The sequence below is a fragment of the Onychostoma macrolepis genome, chromosome 01 (genome assembly GCF_012432095.1).
Source record: "Onychostoma macrolepis isolate SWU-2019 chromosome 01, ASM1243209v1, whole genome shotgun sequence".
Classification (NCBI taxonomy): domain Eukaryota; kingdom Metazoa; phylum Chordata; class Actinopteri; order Cypriniformes; family Cyprinidae; genus Onychostoma; species Onychostoma macrolepis.
The window spans coordinates 33,438,153-33,459,853 of NC_081155.1; the positions used below are offsets into that span (position 1 = coordinate 33,438,153).

General features: G+C 34.1%; 2 protein-coding genes across 12 annotated transcripts in view; one reads left to right on the forward strand and one right to left on the reverse strand.

Annotated features, from left to right (window-relative positions):
• Positions 1-516: 516 nt before the first annotated feature.
• On the forward strand, positions 517-6,829 carry phox2ba (paired like homeobox 2Ba). The gene is made up of 3 exons (XM_058772786.1): positions 517-1,083; positions 2,088-2,275; positions 6,148-6,829. Exons 1-3 carry the CDS (start codon positions 891-893, stop codon positions 6,445-6,447), a joined length of 681 nt encoding a protein of 226 aa, XP_058628769.1. The 5' UTR covers positions 517-890; the 3' UTR covers positions 6,448-6,829.
• Positions 6,830-6,916: 87 nt separating this feature from the next.
• The window catches only part of limch1a (LIM and calponin homology domains 1a), a 55,052-nt gene continuing 40,267 nt past the window's right edge, over positions 6,917-21,701 (reverse strand). For 8 of the 11 annotated variants that reach the window (XM_058772701.1, XM_058772734.1, XM_058772741.1 and 5 more), the window contains 11 exons: positions 21,219-21,306; positions 19,770-19,795; positions 18,312-18,425; positions 16,998-17,090; positions 16,720-16,925; positions 16,358-16,452; positions 13,239-13,347; positions 12,942-13,028; positions 11,586-11,694; positions 11,403-11,505; positions 6,917-9,845 (listed from right to left, as the gene is read on the reverse strand). In XM_058772701.1, coding sequence (XP_058628684.1) covers positions 9,820-9,845; positions 11,403-11,505; positions 11,586-11,694; positions 12,942-13,028; positions 13,239-13,347; positions 16,358-16,452; positions 16,720-16,925; positions 16,998-17,090; positions 18,312-18,425; positions 19,770-19,795; positions 21,219-21,306 — 1,056 coding nt within the window. In that variant the 3' untranslated portion in view covers positions 6,917-9,819. Of the gene's footprint in view, positions 9,846-11,402; positions 11,506-11,585; positions 11,695-12,941; positions 13,029-13,238; positions 13,348-16,357; positions 16,453-16,719; positions 16,926-16,997; positions 17,091-18,311; positions 18,426-19,769; positions 19,796-19,816; positions 21,009-21,218; positions 21,307-21,701 lie in introns of those variants that run through there. The other 3 variants (XM_058772711.1, XM_058772727.1, XM_058772776.1) reach the window with 3 other exon arrangements.

Here is a 21,701-nt window from a genome sequence, read left to right on the forward strand (position 1 = left end):
TATTCTATTCTATTCTATTTGTAACTGATTAATAATAAACGTGGCTAATTCTCTAGTTAGCCAGTTTTTACATTGTCATCGTGAGTAGGCTGTATTAATAGGCTACTAATGCATAATGTAGGCTATTTTTCTCTGAAAATCTTTTCATCTTGTGTAATGTGTGTAACATAAAGGCAATGCTACATCAAACGTTAGCCTATTTATCGCCTATACACTGAAAAAAAAAAAAATTAAGGTAAGTGGTCGCAAACAATTTATTTTAGCTACATTTAATTAAAAAAATATATGTTGAAAGTTAGTCAACTAAATTTGTTTATTTAAATTTAGCTAAAATAAATTGATTGCAACCACTTACCTTAAAAAAATTGAGTAAATTCAATTAATCATTTTTTTCAAAAAAACGTTAGAAATTGTTGTAAAAAAAAAAAACTGTCCTTTTTAATATTTAAAATTTAATAACACCAACATCTTTAATGACATAAATTACAAACATATTTCAGATAACGGTAATAGTAAAAAAAACTCACCTGGTTTCAGAGGTGTGGAACATTCGGAAATGTGTGTTTTTTTTTTTTTTTGTTTTGTTTTGTTATTGTTTTTTTCAACTCAAAACACATTTTTATATGCAATAGTGCAAAATAATAATAATAAAAAATAGATTTCGCTGCAACATGCCGTGGTAATGCATTTATAGGCTGCTGGCTGATATGATGCAGGTGGAGGCAGAGATGATGGAGAGACATGTCAAAAGCATAATACAATGAGACCCACCGCCACGTGTCAGTGACCGACTTAATCAACTAAACTCCAGGGCTAATAAAAGCCACACAGCCCTCACGGGAGAACAGTTCCGAGGACATCAGAGAGACTTTGCGAGAGTTGCAATAGTGATGGAGTACAGCTACCTGACGTCTACTGCGTACGAGTCTGGGATGGACACTGGCCGAGCTTCTAGCCGCTCCACGGAGTTCAGCTCCTGCAGTCAGCCCTTCAGTTTTCAATATAACAGGTGCAATTTGGGAAACACTACCAGTTGCCATTTCCTTGCTCCTGGCTCTCACCAACCCTCACACTACATAACAGGTTGGTTTATGCTTTCATCACATTTATTAGTATATCATATTTATTAAGGATGTAATTATTTGCATTGGCTAAGATTTAAAACTTAAAACTTGACAGCTAACCATTTTACAGGGAAAAATATTTTGAAATTACTTTTTAATTAATGTATTTTTAAAGATAATAATCTGTTTTTGTTCAGCAAGGATTAATTTTGATCACTTTTGATCAATTGAATGCATCCTTGTTAGCCTTTATGAAGATTTCACAAAAAAAAGAAAAAGAAAAAAGAAAAAAAGAGTTTCTTGAGCACCAAAACAGCATATTAAAATTATTTCTGAAGGATCGTGAAGCTGGAGAGAAAAGTGTTATGTAATCAGTCAACACAGTGTAAATTACTGCTTTTCGTTTTAGAATTGAATTGTTTTTTGCTTCAGTTATTAATAATAACAAATATTTAGATTTAAAACCAACATTATACTGCACACAGAGAAACGTTCTTTCTTGAAATTACATTCCTATCAAAGATTAGCCTAATGCTATATTAGAAAAAAAGTGTTATTACAGTCACAAACAGAAGGATGTGAGCCAAATGCAGTTTAAGTGCATTTAAAATAATGTATTATATTGTTTAAAAACATACATTTATTGCTAAAAAAAAAAAAAGCCATTGCATTTTAGCTTCTTGCTGGTTGTCTTATCGCTCATTTTGAAAAGTGTAGCCTATAATAAATGCACAATATTTAAAATTGGCTGTTGAACATTCTTTTTGTCATTTTTGCCATCACATGAATTACGTTTTCAAATCTATTCAAATAGAAAAGTTATTTTAAATTGTAACAATATTTCACAATATTGCTGTTTTTACTGTATGTTTAAAATAGCCTAATAAATGCAGGCTTGGCAAGCATAAGAGCCTTTTTAAAGAAATCTTACTGACCCCAGACTTTTGAAGGGCGTAAACAGTTGCTGCAATATAAAACATATATATATATTTGTGTTTCATTAAAATTTCATTAAATTTCCAGTTCATCATAATCTTTTGGCTTACGAACGAGGCGTCCAGGAGAGACGCAAACAAAGGCGCGTCCGCACCATCTTCACCAGCGCTCAGCTGAAAGCGCTCGAGCGCGTGTTCTCACACACTCATTATCCAGACATCTACACGCGAGAGGAGCTCGCGCAGGAGATCCATCTTACTGAAGCTCGAGTTCAGGTATCTGAGCTGCTTTGATCTTTCTTCAACTGTGTATGTTCTTTTTGGGTTCTATATATCAAAATCCCCTTCACAGTCATACAGGCAGTTATAAGCAAGACGTACCTTACCAACATTGACAATAAGCAGACTACAGTTTTGACTACCACTTTGTTTAACATGTTCAGAGGTATTAATGTGATAGCCTACTCTTATTTAAAATGTTTTCATAATATTGGCTAATGTGTATCTGACAATAATGTGTTCTAGCTGATTGCCCTCAAAACCCAAACTATACTATAGGCTACTTAAATGTAACAAATCCCGAACCTTTCCGAAAAGGTTAAGTTATGTAAAAGTTATTGTTCATACACTATATTGCCAAAAGTATTGGGACGCCCCCTTCTAATGAACAGGTTTGACTACTTTAGTAATTTCCATGAGTACAATGTTAAATGTTTAAGCATATAATGATATTCTAGGGAATTATGTGCTTCTTATTTTATAGCAACAGTTTGGACAGGACTCTTTTCTATTCTAACATGTCAGTGTCTCTGTGTATAAGGCAAGGTTCAAAAAGAAATGATTGATTGAGTCAGTGTGGAAGAACTTGACTGGTCTGCAGAAAGCCAAGTCTTAATCCAAGCTGAACACCTCTGGTGTGAGTTTAAATGCAGATCTTGAGCCAAAAACTCATCACCAAACAGCAATGACTTGTACATATGGGTACAGTCATTTTAGACACTTCCAAAACTGTTGCAACAGAGATGGAAATACAATTTTTAAAGACAGTTTTGGAAGTGCTTTTTTCTGTTCTAAAGAAGGGGGTGTCCCAATACTTTTGTCCATGTAGTGTATACAAGTCATTGGTGTTTGGTGATGAGTTTTTGGCTCAAGATCTGCATTTAAACTCACACCAGAGGTGTTCAGCTTGGATTAGGACTTGGCTTTCTGCAGACCAGTCAAGTTCTTCCACACTGACTAAATCAATCATTTCTTTTTGAACCTTGCCTTATACACAGAGACACTGACATGTTAGAATAGAAAAGGGTCCTGTCCAAACTGTTGCTTTAAAATTAGAAGCACTCAATTCCTACACTGTAAAAAAATCTGTTAAATTTACGGAAAAATACCGCAGCTGTGGTTGCCAGAATTTTACCGTGAAAAGACGGTAGCAACATTTTAGGATTTACAGAACTGTTTAAATTTACAGTGAAAACCGTATCTCATTAACTGATACAATGTTAATACACAAACCTTTCAGTTAAGACATTTTATTTGCAGAAACCGACTACGCTTAAATTATCCAACTGCCATTTGTTTATAAACTAATATTTATAATGTTTATGTAATGTGAGCATAAGAGTATTGAGAACTACTTTGTTTAAATCCATGAAGAAAATCTTACTGATTTATGCAAAGTCACCAATTCAGCTCAAAACTCTTGCAAATAACAGCAACACACATACATGCGTGATTAAAACTAACAAAGAGATTCTCTTTATATCAGTAGCTACACAGTTATTGCCTTTAAATAAAGCAACATGCAGCATAACATCAGTGTCTCTCTGTCCGTCCTTGACTTAAACACAGGCTCTACTCTCCAGCACAATGGTGACCCACAAAACACAACAGGAAGTTGACTGTTAGGTTTTACAGTATTTTGCTGTTTATTTTCTTGATTTTACGGTGAAATACCGGCAGCTGTGGTTGCCAGTAATCTACTGTTTTTTACAGTTTGTTCCGTAAATTAAATTTACGGTATATTTCTGTTAAAATGACGTTCCACAGAATGTTTTGTCATCTCACAAATTTAACCCCTTTAATCCCACAGCAAAATCCTCAGTTATAAAGAGCACTTCTATGTGTCCACACTACAGAGTGTTGAAGTAACACTGAAGCAGTGATGAATTAATGAGAGAATTAAGTGACTAATTAAATTAGGATTGAGTTTATTGATGAACACCTGCTGTTAACAAGTAGAATCATTGAAGGAACGAGAAACAAGAGCAGAGAAACAAAACTTACAGCTAAAGCCAAGATGAAATCAACTGAAATAAAACACATGAAATCTCTCAATATTTCAGAAGAGGGTGATTAAACAACTCCACAAACAGCATCTTATTACTAACCACTTTTACTTTATTTCTGTCATGTGTACAAAAGCTCTTATTGAGATTTTAGTTGTTGTACTTTCATTTGAAGTCACCATATTGGCGATCAGTGGGTGCTTTAGTTGGGCTCTTGACTCGTGACTCTTTAACATTGGTTTTGTTTGGTTGCTTTTAATTCGCTGTGTTTATTAAGCACAGTTTTTAAAGCAAAAGCGCCAAATTAATCTATCATCATCGGAGACTGATGTTTGTGATGTCAAAACCAACATGATCTAGTTTAATTCACTGGTTATCCCATGTTAAGTCTCTTATTAAACATGTGATATGTTAATTGCACCATTAATTGCTACAGTAATCAAATGTTGTGAAACAGCTCTAACCAGAATATGCACAAATAAATGTATTGAACTACGGCAGAAATTAAACACACACAGACATCAGCAATCAGCGTATGAATCTCAAAATTGGTGACAATCAAAAGCGATATTAAAAATTTAAAAACGGTTCAACTCTGAACATCACAAAACAGTCTACTGAAAAGTAACAACAAAAACAACACCAAAATAAAAGCAAATAAAGAAAATATTAAGAACATTCAGCTGCATAATTTATTCATGCTGCAGTGCATTCTGGGAGTTTTGTACTGGCACCCAGCATGCTTTGCAGCATGAATTGTTTTTTTATTATTAATAGTCACCATTGTTGAGGTTCATGTGCTGATTCCTGATGTCTGTGTGTTTCTAAATGATGCTGTAACTCTGAAGGTTTTGTGCATAAAAGGTTTTAAATTCTTTCATAATGGTTTGTCAGCTTAACTTGTGGAGTAATATTATTACCATAGCCAATATGAAATTAATTACAAATCACCCACATTGTTTGACACTAACTGAGATCAGCGATCCAGGTCATTAGAAGATGATCACCACTTTTAAGTTTTAACCAAAACTACAAACACTCTTGGCTTTTCTTGTCATAACTAATGTGTTTACAAACGCAGTCATAACAGCCAAAGAAAAACTAACCTCAAAGAGTCAAGGGTCAAGAGCATAACAAAAGCAACCACTGATCGCCAAAATGGTGAGATAAAACAAAACATTTGAAATAAAATATAAACCTCTGTTAATTCGTAGATATATGACAGAAATGAAGTCAAACTGGTTAGTAATAAGTGGAGCTGCTGTTTGTGGAGTTGTTTAATCATCCTCTGCTGTTTTATTTCAGTTGATTTCATTTAAGGCTGTGGCTGTATGTCAGTTGTAGTTTTGTTTCTTGTTCTTTCCTTCAGTGATTGTGTTTGTTAACAGCAGGTGTTCATCAGTGTCTGAATTCACTCAAATGTTCTCAATCACTCTGTCTAGTGGACTATATAGTGAAGTAATGTAGGACTAGTGAATGAGGGTGTAGGGAGTGGTTTCAGACACAGTCTATGAGTGTCGACTCTGAGGCTACTTTCTCGAAAACAAAGGTTAGATCTATTACAGTTATTCACTGTATATAGTAAGGAAACTTACTCTTAATCATTTAACAGGTTATTACTGTGGTATTTTACAGTTTTTTACTGTTAAAATCACAATCATTTTTTACAGTGTAGAATATCATTATATGCTTAAACATTAAAACATTGTACTCATGGAAATTACTAAAGTAGTCAAACCTGTTCATTAGAAGGGGATGTCCCAATACCTTTGGCAATATAGTGTATCTGTCAATTGGATTTAATTAGGTCAGGTACATTTTGAAGTATTTATTCATTAAATGGGTTTATTTTATTTTATTTAGGTCTGGTTCCAGAACAGACGTGCTAAATTTCGCAAACAGGAGCGTGCAGCTACATGGACGGAGTCGTCTTCCAAAGTGAACAGTTCACCTTCCCATGACAGCTCCAAAACGATGACAGTCCCTGACCCAGACAGCACACAACCCACTCTTACTCTAAACCCAGGCCACAAACGGGACAACAGCAGTCTCAGAGAGGATCAGGCTCCGGACGAACTGCCGTTGTTAGGGGTCTCTTCTCTTGAAACACAGAGGTCAAGAGGTCACCAAACTCACTGTGCAACTACTGCCTGCATGTGTTGAGCAGTGTAAGACATGAAGTGCCAGTTCAAACATCAGAACCCACTGTCTAGATCTCTATAGTGCCATTTGTTTACCTCATTTATGTTATTTATCTGTTAGGATCTCATGCAAATAGGAAATTAATAATGCATTGGTTTATTCAATGACAACTAAAACCTATAATGCTTAGGGAAAAATGTTTAAGTATGGGAGAGATACTTGTTTTATATCTTTTTTTTTTTTTAATGATTTTATTAAAATGCAAATAAAGAAAGTGGATAGAAAAGTGTCCTATAATCAGTGAACATATGTAATCTTTTACTGCTTTTTGTTCTGGACGAGATGTTTGCTCCAGTTATTTATAATAACAAATATTTAGATTTACAACTAACATTATTTAACATAAAATGCACACAGAGCAACATCCTTTCTTGGAAAAAATTCTTTACCACTTCATTCAGGCTCCTACTTACAGTCACAAACAGAAGCATGTGGGTCAAATGCTAGTGCATTTAAAATAGTTTATTACAGTTTATTTAAAAACATACACTTGCTATAAAAGCCATTGCATTTCAGCGTCTTGTAGGTTGTCTTATATCGCTCGTTTTTAAAAGGGTATAATAAATACAGAATATGAAGTTATTTGTCACACACATCTCACTCATCCTTGGCTACTCTTTCCAGTAATTATTGCCTTACTTCGGTTTCAGTTCATATTCTTACAATGTCACAAAATAAAACAAACGATATACAAGCAACAATCAAAAACCCCCGCATCTAAATGACAATGTCTTTTAATCTCAAATATTAACAGAAAGCATAAGCAGAAGTTAAAAAGCAGGAATTATACGCTAGTGTTGCTTAATACATTCTGTCCTCGTTGTTGAATTTGATATTTTGGTGACATTTAGGATTGCAATCTTTTCCAGTCGATTTAGATAAATATAGATATATTTAACAATTTTACATCGCTAAATGCACATGAAATGAGTGAAAAGCTTACAGAGGGTGTTAGTTTCATTTTTTAAATCTCTTGTCCGCACATTCATAGTGTTTGAATAAAGTACAAGGGTAAAAGCAGAGTGCTCAGTGCATATGCATAATACTCTCACCAATACACATTGGTAACTTGAAGCTTTGGATGCAAGGGTGGCTGACACTAGACGTTATCTAGGAGCGCATTTCTAAGGCACAACATTGCAGAAGAGAGAAAGGCAACAGAACACACAAAACCGATTTTAACGGAATATTAAAAAAAAAAAAACTGAAAGAAAAGGCTTACACTTTACATTACAGTGTTTATAAGTTATTACATAATATACTTCTGATTATGTGGAGCTGCTTTGCACAGTTAATGTTATTACTTTAGTCATTTATTTTAGTAGCGTGTAATGTATGTGTTACATGGACATTGTAATGTAAAGCGTAATTAAGGAAAGTTTCAGGGACCATGCAATCTTCTTACTATTCAACTGCAGAGCAAAACGTAAATATTAATAACAAATTTTGAAAAATAATCGAATGGAAATGTAAGATCTAGCCATTAGCAACATGCTGTTAAACAATACTGCACAAATAAACCCCTCACTGATCAAACCAGATAAAACAGGCAATGAGAAATGGAGACAGGAACGGAACATTTCAATCAAAACCACTCCAGTTCATGAAGACGTTTTGAAAACATAAATGAAAAAAGTGATGGACAATCTTATCTGTATTTATTTCATGTTGTCAGTTAAGGCATCAGGACGAATCAGCTAGGCCTAAGAGACGCATATTATGCGTTTGTCTGTTAGTGGAACATTTAAGAATAATGTGACATACTTGCAAGACCTTTACAAAACTGAGATTATTATTAATGCAAAATTTTCTTAAATGAAAACTGGACATTTTGTGCTACCTCATGTTTCTCACAATGGAAATGGATTCAGTCTCACTGTACATTACAGTGCCCATGTTACTATGTATTTACGCAAGTACTACTCATGAACAACATGTGGTCAATATGTAGTTAATTTGTGGAAGTTTATCCATGTCATTGGTGTTAGGACCAAAACATACTCTAAACAAGTATGTGAATGTAGATCATTCTAGCTATGCACCCTAAGTAGTGAGTATATTAAACTATGACGTCAATTTAACTTATGAGGCATCAAAAATGCCTGGCAAAATATGAAAATCTAATATCTGCCATTTATAAATTGCTTAAGTGCCGTAACCCCCAGAGTCAATACTGTTCACAGATTACGAACAGTGAAAGAGTGCAAGGTAAGTAGCTAAACAGTTAATATTTGAAACGTTTTTATAACATAAAAATGTTAAACAACCAACAGTAACATCCAGTGTTGTTTTTATTATTATTATTATTATTTTTGCCATTTCAAATTATGCTGCCATTTTGCATTTTTACATAGGCATATCTGAATAATGGGAATTTGAAAATAAAAATATTATTTGCAAACAGTTCAAATTGACAACTTTACAAAAAAATTTTCTTTTCTTATTTTGCTATTCGTATATCTTCTTTTTTACAAAAAAATATTCTTCCATATTTTTTAAAAGAATCCTTTAATTATTTAATTCCTTTGAATAAAAAGACCATTACAAACTCACTCCAAAAAATGGTCTCCCCAATGTTTCAGAATACAATGCTACTTCTGAATGGCCGTCAATGACAAAAGATGCTTTTTGCTCCTAGAATAGCCTTGACCCATTGGCTTTTACAAATCAGTTTTCTCTCTCAGGCAAACTACTGTCATGAGGCAACGGTTTTAAGAGAATCTTGATTTTTATATTATTTATACACTCAAAAAATTATTAGTACATTTAAGGTACATATTAGTACCTAAATAGTATGTATTAGTACATTTTAAAAGGCACTGCCCCACTGACAAGTGTTGTGAGTGTGTATACAGCTACCTAGATATTATTTGGGTTAATGGCACAGGCATTTGACTTTATCTCTATCTCAGCCTTTAGAAGTGAGGTTTGATATTGACACATTAATCTGCATTTGTGTAAAGTATGTTTCTGGCCTTATTGCTATTGTGATGTGTGTAACATGGCCACTGTGAGGTAAAGTGCTACCGTTACTTCTCATTCTAAAGTGTAAAACTAACAGTATGAACAGACTCGCTGTAATCTCTGTAATCGCAGTAATATCTTATGGACTTTTAATCATTCAGCGAGCACAAAGACAGTCAAAGAAAGTCCAGAGGAAAACCCATCATGCGTCCATGATTCCAGTTTTGACTTTAATGTCTATGCTTGATTGTGCTGTAAGGAAAACTGTTGGAAACGTTGTATAAACGTAAAATCCGTTCTTCTTGGGTATGGTCCTGGGTCGGTTTAACCTGATTTCAGTTCCATTTCTTTGTCAGAATTGCAGAGGCATCACAATGTTGTTGGCTGGCCAGCAGCTGTAAGGAAGGAGCATATTAAAAATGTCCTGAAAATATGTTTAGGATTGTTTTACCCTTGTACTAGACCCAGATTTTCAATCTTAAAAAAAAAATCATAAAAGTAGTATAAAACTATGATAAATTTTTACTTTAATATATTTTATGGCAAATTATTACTTTTTTACTGATTGATATAAACTGTCATGTGATGTGTGAAGATAAAGAAAAATTAATGCAAATATTACTTTAATGGACTATTTCTATTTTTTTGTCAAATTATGTAACGATTTTGAAAATCTTATTAAATTGTGATTATATTACAAAAAATGTATATGATAACACATTTAATTGTTTGTATTAAGGATAAATAAAATGCTAGCAATAAAATTAGACTAAGCAAAGTGTATTTTGTAAAACAATGTTATTAATCACAGTTTAAAATTTGAAATGTTTTAAGGGAGTCTCTTCTGCTCATCAAAGCTGTATTTATCCGATCAAAAATACAGAAAAAAAACTGAAATATTGTGAAATCTTATTGCAATTCCCAATATTGGTTTCCTATTTTAATATACTTTAAAATAGAATTTATTTCTGTGATGCAGCGCTGAATTTTCAGCATCATTACTCTTCAGTCTTCAGTGTCACATGATCCTTCAGAAATCATTCTAATATGCTGATTTATTATGAGTGTTGAAACTGTTGTGCTGCTTCATATTGTTTTTTGGACCTGTGATTTTCTTTGATTCTTTGATGAATACAAAGTTAAAAAGAACAGCATTTGTTCAAAATAGAAATCTTTTCTAACAATATAAGTCTTTACTATGACATTTATTCATTTAACACATCCCTCCTGAATAAAAGTATTAATTTCTTTAAAAAAAAAAAAAAAAGAAAAAAAAAAATTACTGACCCCAAACTTTTGAATAGCATTGTATATTGTAACACAAAATCTCTTTTTTAAATAAACGCTGTTCTTTTTAACTTTTTATTAATCAAAGAATCCTAAAAACAATATCACAGGTCCCCAAAAAATATGAAGCAGCACAACGATTTCCAACATTGATTATAAATCAGCATATTACAATGATTTCTGGAGGATCACGTGACACTGAAGACTGGAGTAATGATGCTGAAAATTCAGCTTCGCTTCACAGGAATAAATTATATTTTAAAGTATATTAAAATAGGAAACTGTTATTTTAAATTGCAATAATATTTCACAAAATAACTTTTAATGATAAAATATTTTTTAACAAATAGATACAGCCTTGATGAGCAGAAGAAACTTCCTTAAAAAAAACATTAAAACTCTTACTGATCCCAAACTTTTGAGCGGCAGCGTATATCAACAAATGAACTAGTGAGGTTGTGAAGTGTTTTAAGAGTTAATTTTCTAAAAGTCAACAGGCCCCATAGTTGAAGAAATTATTAAAATAATTAAAAGCTAATGTCATTAAGATGTTGATCACAGATTTTCCTGTTTATGATACAAAATACAGAAAAAAGGGAATTACAATAACCTGCACATTTAGGGATCATGTTTAAGATACAATTAAAACACATTAAGCCTCTCACCTCTTGATTTTATGTAGCATTCTTGACAATTAAGAAGTCCATTTCGAATTCTGACGTCAGTTCCAGCACTTGTGTCTCCAAGTAACCCTTTACATATTCCACACTAGAACAAACCAGATAATGATTTAAGAGGATGCACAAGTTTCTTACGCACACACAGAGCCAAAAGTATATGAGTATTACCTTAAAACACTGAATATGGAAGTACAACCCCAAGCTTTCAATGATCATAGCTGCTCCTTTACCCAACGGATGTGCACAACTGGAGCAAAGCTTCTTTCCACTTACTGACCTGCAGAGGGCGCCATACAAAGACATATATTAATGTAAAACTTTTCTTGTCAGGTCTTGGATGAAAAGCAATAATTATAAAAGACTATAAAGAGGTAACAAATGCAATACAGGCATGCAATTTAAATAAATGGGATTGTGCGCACAGCATTTAGCATGATTATGTAACTCCTGAAATGAAAGCAATGATTATGCCAAATAATCATGGTGGCACAACTTCAATCATCATATGCTGAACCTAAATCAACAGTTTTGCATTTCAAATGGATGCATTAAACTAAGGAATCGTTCCCCCATACATAAAAATATGCTGAAAATTCACTCACCCTCCAGATGTGGGTGAATTTGTTTCTTCATCGGAATAGATTTTGGAAAAATTTAGCATCACTTGCTCACCAATGGATCCTCTGTAGTGAATGGGTGCCGTGAGAATGAGAGTCTAAACAGCTGATAAAAGTATTACATTAATCCACAGGTTATCCACACAACTCCAGTCCATCAATTAATGTCTTTGTGAAGTGAAAAGCTGTGTTTGTGTAATAAAAAAATTGTATCATTAAGATGTTTTTAACTCAAGATCCATAACATTGCTTTCTCCATTGAAAAAGTTGTCTTGTCTGATTCAGGAGAGTAATATGCACGGATCAAGCACCGTTTACAAGCAAAAACAGTTGTTGGACTTTTGGGGTTGGTTATGTGTTATTATGGCTTATGGACGTATTTTGGTCAGAAGCAATGGTTTAAAGTTAAAATGCCTTAATGATGAATTTTTTTAATACAAACACACAGCTTTTCACTTCACAAGGTGCTAATCGAAGGACTGAAATTGTGTGGATTACTTGTACATTATTGTGATGTTTTTATCAGCTGTTTGACTCTCATTCTGACGGCACCCATTCACTGCAGAGGATCCATTGATGAGCAAGTGATGTACTGCTAAATTTCTGTTAAAATCTGTTCAGATGAAGAAACAAACTCATCTACATCTTGGATGGCCTGAGGATGAGTAAATTTTTAGCAAATGTTCATTTTTTGGGCGAACTGTTCCTTTAAACCAATACTTTTGCATTTAAATTAAATGCAATAAATCTTACAGGCCAGTTCAACAGCATGACACAGTCGCTGTGTCTGGGTGAAGCGCACAAATGCTTTCGAAGCCTATTACTAAAATGCTCCACATACACACACACACACACACATACATGTATCTCCATGTGATTGAGTATGTGTTGGAGGATAGGCTCATACCTGCTGGGTGATGGAGGTGGCGTGTCTTGTGATGGTGTGGGTGATTTTGATGGGTGCGTCCCTAAAACATTTTCACACGACCCAGTCCTGCCAGCAGCCGCACACACATACACACAAGCACAGAGACACACAACTGTGAAAGCAAGTCATATGCAGAAATGTTCCATGTGCCAGAAAAAAAACCCTCATATGATCTGATCTTTAAAACATCCTCCACTCATAGCAAAGCCAAGCAGCATTTTGGCACACATGTGTGTATGCAAGCCAGCATGCATTCCCACAAACACACACACGCACCTCCTCATCTTTGTGGTCTGGCTCTGAGGTGGACTCTGTTTACGATCCAGTGAGGCAGTTTTCTTCAAATCTTCTTGTCTGTCGTTAGACTTGCAGCTCCAAGAGCCATCTGTAATAACACAAAGAGAAAAAGCATGTGTGTCTCCTAATTTGCTGTTTTAATTGAGCATCCAGTGTGTTTTCTAGGTAACACTTTATTTTAAGTTGTTCTTGTTATTACACGTTACATGTGCTTACTATTATAACAATAAATTATGCATAATAACATGCAAGTAACCCTAAGCCAAACCCTAATCTTAAACCTAACCCTATAGTAAGTACATGTAGTTAATTAACTACTACTCAGTACTTAAAAGTAATGTAACAAGGACACCTTAAAATAAAGTGTAACCGTTTTCTATATGTGACCCTGGACCACAAAACCAGTCTTAAGTAGCTGTGATATATTTGTAGCAATAGCCAAAAATACACTGTATGGGTCATAATGATCGATTTTTCTTTTATGCCAAAAATCATTAGGATATTAAGTAAAGATAATGTTCCATGAAGATATTTTGTAAATTTATTACCGTAAATGTATCAAAACTTAATTTTTGATTAGTAATATGCATTGCTAAGAACTTCATTTGGACAACTTTAAAGGCGATTTTCTCAATATTTAGATTTTTTTGCACCCTCAGATTCTAGATTTTCAAATAGTTGTATCTCGGCCAAATATTGTCCGATCTAACAAACCACACATCAACGGAAAGCTTATTTATTCAGCTTTCAGATGATGTATAAATCTCAATTTCTAAAAATTGACACTTAAGACTGGTTTTGTCGTCCAGGGTCACATACAGGTGCATCTCAATAAATTAGAATGTCATGAAAAAGTTCATTTTTTCTTGTAAGTTATTTCAAAAAGTGAAACTTTCATATATTTTAGATTCATTGCATGTAAAGTAAAACATTTTAAAAAAAAATTTTGTTTTCATTTTGATGATTAGAGCTTACAGCTCATGAAAGTCAAAAATCAGTATCTCAAAATATTAGAATATTTACATTTGAGTTTCAATAAATGACCATCCCTACAGTATAAATTCTGGGTATCTCTTGTTCTTTGAAACCACAATAATGGGGAAGACTGCTGACTTGGCAATAATCCAGAAGACGATCATTGACACCCTCCACAAAGAGGGTAAGTCACAGAAGGTCATTACTGAAAGGTGTGGCTGTTTACAGAGTGCTGTATCAAAGCATATTAAATGCAAAGTTGAAGGAAGGAAGAATTTGGGTAGGAAAAGGTGCACAAGCAACAGGGATGACTGCAAGCTTGAGAATACTGTCAAGCAAAGCTGATTCAAACACTTGGGAGAGCTTCACAAGGAGAGAACTGAAGCTGGAGTCAGTGCATCAAGAGTCACCACGCTCAGACGTCTTCAGAAAAAGGGCTACCAAGCCACTTCTGAAGCAGAGACAACGTCAGAAGCGTCTTCACTGGGCTGTGGAGAAAAAGAACTGGACTGTTGCTCAGTGGTCCAAAGTCCTCTTTTCAGATGAAAGTAAATTTTGCATTTCATTTGGAAATCAAGGTCCCAGAGTCTGAAGGAAGAGTGGAGAGGCACAGAATCCATGTTGCTTGAAGTCCAGTGTGAAGTTTCCACAGTCAGTGATGATTTGGGCTGCCATGTCATCTGCTGGTGTTGGTCCACTGTGTTTTCTGATGTCCACAGTCAACGCAGCCATCTACCAGGAGATTTTAGAGCACTTCATGCTTCCTTCTGCTGACAAGCTTTATGGAGATGCTGATTTCATTTTCCAGCAGGACTTGGCACCTGACCACACTGCCAAAGGTACCAAAAGCTGGTTCAATGACCATAGTGTTACTGTGCTTGATTGGCCAGCAAACTCGCCTGACCTAAACCCCATAGAGAATCTATGGGGTATTGTCAAGAGGAAGATGAGAGACACCAGACCCAACAATGCAGATGAGCTGAAGGCCACTATCAAAGAAACCTGGGCTTCCATACCACCTCAGCAGTGCCACAAACTGATCACCTCCATGCCACGCTGAATTGAGGCAGTAATTAAAGCAAAAGGAGCCCCTACCAAGTATTGAGTACATATACAGTAAATGAACATACTTTACAGAAGGCCAACAATTCACTAAAAATTTTTTTTTTATTGTTCTTATGAAGTATTTTGATTTGTTGAGATAGTGAATTGGTGGGTTTTTGTTAAATGTGAGCCAAAATCATCACAGTAAAAAGAACCAAAGACTTAAACTACTTCAGTCTGTGTGCACTGAATTTATTTAATACACAAGTTTCACAATTTGAGTTAAAATACTGAAATAAATTAACTTTTCCACGACATTCTAATTTATTGAGATGCACCTGTATGTGTAAACATTATTGTGGCAGATGAGTAAAACATTAAAATATGTTCTTGTATTTTCTTTTTTAAGTTTTAATAAGGCTATTTTGAAGTTGTATTATATATAAAAAAAAAAAAAAAATTATTATTTAAAGATTTCAGAAATGTTGGTAGAAGTTTGGCTATTTGTAGAAAACTTTTTTCCTCCAAATCAAAGTCGGCATGAAGAGAGAAATTCAAAAAAGCACCATTTTAGAGCTTAATGTGTGTACTAAGGAAACAATATCAGATATTTTCTTTCTTTTTTTTTTATGAAAGCTTTGTTCAGGTCAATTGATGTAATCCTAATAGAATTATTTGATATTAATGAAAAAAATAAAATTAATATTAAAAATTTAAATAAACCTCTTGTCCTCCAAATCAAGGTGATGATATGAATATAATAATAATAATAATAATAATAATAATAATAATAATAATAATTCAGGTTGAAAATTGTGTTTGAAAACATTTTTGAATGTATTCAAGGCACAAGGAAAGTTACTTTTTACATGATGGTTGCTTCACTTGACAAATGAATTATTATTATTATTATTATATATTTTTTTTGTAGATAACATTATCAAAAATGTATGAAACCAAGAAAAATAAATATTTTTAGTAAACATGTTAAAAAAAAAAAAAAAAAAAAAATTGTGTTATTTTATAAATTACATTTTGTCATTTAGGACATCCATTTTGACCCAAGGTTAGTGTCTTACCCTGTATAAACTGCAGTTGTGGTGTAGCTGTTTGGCTCTCCTGAGGTTCAGTTCTCTGACCATTCTGCCGAGCTGGTGTGATTACTTGATCAGGGCTAGAGAGGTTATATTAACATTGAAACATCCTTTCAGACATATCCTGTATGCAGAGTTATGATATCAACACTTGCATCTGTACTTGACCATTACACCTTTTCCAATGACAGGTTGCCAGAGTACATCAAAATTAGCCTTTAATACCATTAAATTGCATTTGACATTAAAATTGTAATTTAAAATTTTTGTAGAGTTTGTTACTATAGCAAGTTACCATTCTCATGGAAAAGGGATTTTTTTCCTAATGGAGTTTGTATGTACTCCACCTGTGTGTAAGTCCGTTACTCTGGTTTGTCTGTGCCTGTTTTTCCAACATTTCCTGTTTCCTTTCCCAGTCAGCCAAGGAGAGGACAATGGTGTCATGTGGGGCCGAGGGCTGGGTGAGGGACGGAGCCTCTGTCACCATACTGGATGGTAAACCTGAGGTGCGAGGTGTCAGTGGGGTCACGGTTTCCTCCAGTATCCGCCTTTCCTATTGATTAAGAGCTAATTAGTGGTCATTAAAAACCAATTAGATCTCACGTGAAACAGTTAAAATACGTGCCTCTTCATGGTGTCTCCTCTCCTCCTCTTCCACTTCTCTCTGCGCTCTCTCCCACTCCTCCTTTAGTTTCTCTTGCTCTCGCTGATATTTCTCCTGCACAAAAAGAAAAAGAGAGATTAAAGGTATAGTTCACTCCAGTCATAATTTATTCAACCTTATGTTGTTTCAAGCTGCATAACTTTACATTCATCTGTGGAACACAAAAGGAAAAATTCTGAAAAATGTACCGGTTGCCCTTTTTTATGCAATAACAACGAATGGGAATCATATTATTTTTATGATACACTTTATTCAGGTCAAATGGAGGAACTCTAAGAAAATTGTTTGATATTTATGAAATGTAAAAATGTTTGACAATAATTTTTACTTTTTGTAATTTATCTAAAATAAATGTTGAAAACTTAAAGTTGCTTATTATTTATGTGGAAACCATGATACAACATTTTCAGGATTTGGAATAACGTAAAAGTCTTTGCTTTCACTTTTTGAACAATTTAATCCATCCTTGCTGAACAAGTAATAATTTCTTTACAAAAAATCTTGACCCCCAAAAGCATCCAGCTATCGCTGTATAAGCTAAAAGCAATAAAAAGCAGAAAAGTTTGACTGATGAAACGTAAAGACATTAAACACACGGCTGCCACAATATATGGTTTATGTGTGTTTTTCAAGTCCTCTCCAGGTAATAAATAAAGTTATGAATAATGCAGTGCTAATTGAAGTAGCGTTTAATATTAGTATCGAAACTAATCTGCCACCTTCTGTGATAAAAATGGAAAAAATTTTATATAAACAAATCATAAAATTGTCATTAGGAAAATATACGAAAATATTATGGAATACAAATTATTGGTAATTGCCCAGCAGTGCATTTGATTTCTTAGCCAATCAAAAATAAGAAATAAGAGAAAAAATAAGACTTGTCAATTAAAAAAAAAAAAAAAAAAGGTATTAGTACATTAGACATTTCTGTCCCTCTCACTTTTGAAATGATGGCTACACCCCTATGGTATGAAACCAACATAAATACACAACTGCTTTTGTGAACTTTATGAAAATTAAAAGCTTCAGTCCTCTTTTATTGTTACTGCATGGACAAGACCGATCAACACATTCTTGAAAATTCCTCCTTTTGTATCTCACAGGTATAAAAAAAAGTCAACAAAAAGCGTGATAGATTTGAGAATGTGAAGGGAAGACAGGAACAGATGGTAAAATGCTAACCAGAACACAACAACAGAGAAAGTCGTTACAGTCTCTACGGAACAGCAGGTGCTCACTTCTCTCAGACAAACCCCAAGCTGGCTACTGTACCTGCAGCAGGCGTTCTTGCTCCTGCTGCCACCTCTCCTGACGTCTACGCTCTTCATTAGGATCCCATGTCCAGTGATCAACCCTTTTTGCAAGGTTCAACATTGGGGTTTCAATCTGATTCACGCACGCACGCACGCACACACACACACACACACACACACAAACACACAAACAAACACACACAGAAGCAGAAAGGAAAAAAGGAAAGTAGGTAAGAAGACAGGGTGCATCTATGCTGTTCCAACTAGGTATGAGCATGAGTACTCAAAATAAATGACCAATTATTAAAACTCATTTGTGTAACTTGATGTTTTTGTTCAACTTGCAAAAATTGGGCCTCATTTTTTATTTTGTGATTTGTTACAGTAACAATTTGAATGGTACTTTGCAGTTGTGGACAGTAACTTGTTTTAACTGGTTATTTTAAACCTTTGTTCAGACTGGCAAAAACAACAATAAAAATTTTTATTTTTGGATCATATTTCTTTAGATTTTTACTGTAAACTTACACCGTATATATATAAATATAAAAAAATAAACTTAAAACTTTATTTCAGTTGGTTGCCAAGACAACATTTCTAATATTTAAGCTGAAGTACTAAAAACTGAAATAAAAATAAAAATAAATCAAAGCTATATGTGACCCTGGACCACAAAACCAGTCTTAAGTAGCTGGGGTATATTTGTAGCAATAGCCAAAAATACATTGTATGGGTCAAAATTATTGATTTTTCTTTTATGCCAAAAATCATTAAGGTGTTCCATGAAGATATTTTGTAAATTTCCTACCGTAAATATATCAAAACTTAATTTTTGATTAGCAATATGCATTGCTAAGAACTTCATTTGGATAACTTTAAAGGCAATTTTCTTAATATTTAGATTTTTTTGCACCCTCAGATTCCAGATTTTCAAATAGTTGTATCTCGGCTAAATATTGTCCGATCCTAACAAACCATACATCAATGGAAAGCTTATTTATTTAACTTTTCGAAAAATTTACCCTTATGACTGGTTTTGTGGTTCAGGGTCACATATATAAATAAAAAAGACAAAATTATATAAAATTACTAAAACTGAAAATATAAAAGCTCTTATAAAATATTAATAAATAGTATTACAGTAGATACAACTAAATGCAGCAGAATGCTGTTTTTTTAGATGCATCAACACTTTTTAACTATTTGTGTTATAACTTGACACGCTGCCTTGAAAGCGTAAAGCTATTGGTGCGAAACACTGAAACTTCAGTGAATAGCAATGCAATGGCAAACATGCCAAATACAATCTGTTCCCCTCAAGCCAGTACTCTAGCAGCCAAAATGGCCAAAATGCACATCCCTAGTTACAATGAATGACTAACAAAGGAAAAAAAAGAGTGAAAAGAAATGCAGAAAAAGGAAATAAGGAGAGATTCAGGAAGCGTGAGTGTGATTTTGGCACAACTTAAGTACTTACACAATCAATGGAGTAGTCAATCCCCTCTGTGGAGGAAAGAAGAGAAGAACTGTGGCTTTAGAAACCCATCATATACACAGTAATCTCTTCATGTGCTAATGAAAGAAATAGCACCATAGGAGCTCAAGCTGGTACACAGATACACAGAACATAAAACATTAAAATGACACAGAAAAAAAAGAAGTGTTGAGACATGATGTCTCTATTTACACCCGGCACTAACATCCATCTTGTGATCCCTATTTATATATTATTATTATTACTCACTAGCATCTCCCATTGATCTCCTGTATCCACTTATGATCAGATTTTGACAGGTCTCACTGTGTTACTATAGACTTCAGCACCTCCAAATATGGTTTGAGGGATTCAATCAATGATTTTACACCTTTATGTAGCTGCGCACTTGTGATTCTATCACCAGAGATGGATATGAATACCTGGTATAAGCAGAGGCAAAGACAAGAAGGATCTATTCTCTGAGAGTTGTAAATCTAGACATGAAAACAACAGAAAAAAGCATCTTAATTTCTACATGTTTAATTTCTGTGCACGACTGTACAATGACCAGACTAAATAAATCTAATCTATAGTCATGGAGTGCTGACATATGTCCATGCTACAGATGCCTGATGAGGACAAAATGACACACAACTCTATGTTTAGAAGGAAAGATGAGGAAAGAGTGGGGTAAGATGCTAGTAAATATATATATATAGACCAGTAAATCAAAGTCAAAGTACATTTTCTACATGGCAATTAAAATGAATTTTATGTCAAAGCAAATTTATCCGGGTCTATAACTATATACAGGTATCATATATTGTATTGTATACTGGTAAATTGCAATTGTATAACCATGTATATTACTTGAGATTGGCCAATAAATATAATATAACATAATATATAATAATGTTTTACATCTGTCTCCTTTGTCCTTAACTTTATGACAACTAAAGGTAAAGTGGCACAGCTTATTCCACTCTCCTCTACACTCAAAAAACAGTTAAAAAGTCTGCAGTGCCTCATAATGCCCTCAGCAGACAAGCATTTACTATACAATGCACCTCCACAAGAGAAGTCAAAGGAGGCTGACAAACGAGAGATGATCAGCGATGGGCAGATGGATCATCTGCCGTTCATGGGGAAGGAAGCCTTGTGTGATTCATCTATCGGTTTTACCTGTTGGAGTGAAGAACTCCCAGCGTAACCTAGAGCTATTAGAGGTATGTGAGGACTCTAACAGACCCACACGCACACCAAATGACAGAGGGGTAGTCAATGAAAGAGACAAAAAGCAAGAGAAAAGAGTAGAAAAACATAAACCAGAAAGAAAGGTAACTCAAAAGAGGATTTAGAGGAGGTAAACGAATAACTAAAAGTGGGAAAGTTGGAGTAGGGATTAATTTGGTCATCACATTATGAGAGTTTAAAGTGGGGTTGTATTACCTGTCATTGAGAGCGAGTGTGAAGTCTGCTCAGCCTTGCTTGACTCGGCAGTTGAACTCACATCACATGAACTATGGACTGAATCGAGCTGAGGGGGAATGAAAAGAAAATCATTCCTGTTTTCACAGTCAAAATGGAAATAAAAGCAGGTTTCCAATAGAATACACAGTAGCACATTCACCTCCATTTTTAAAGGTATGCTATTAATGTATAAAACACTGTATATTATCCCTTATTTATTTGTAACACAGCTCATTTTTGTCAGTCAGCTATACATACAGTCAGAAAATGATTATTTTTTATTCATGATTTATTCTGAATTATTTTATTTATAAGACTGGAAATTACACATTTGGGTCAGTTAAACAGTTTAGTAGTCATGAATGCAAAGGCACTGACCAATCAGAATAAAGTATCAAGCTCAAAGATGCAAACAAGATGTCGTACAAAATAATGAAGACTACTCTTAACTTAATCGCAACT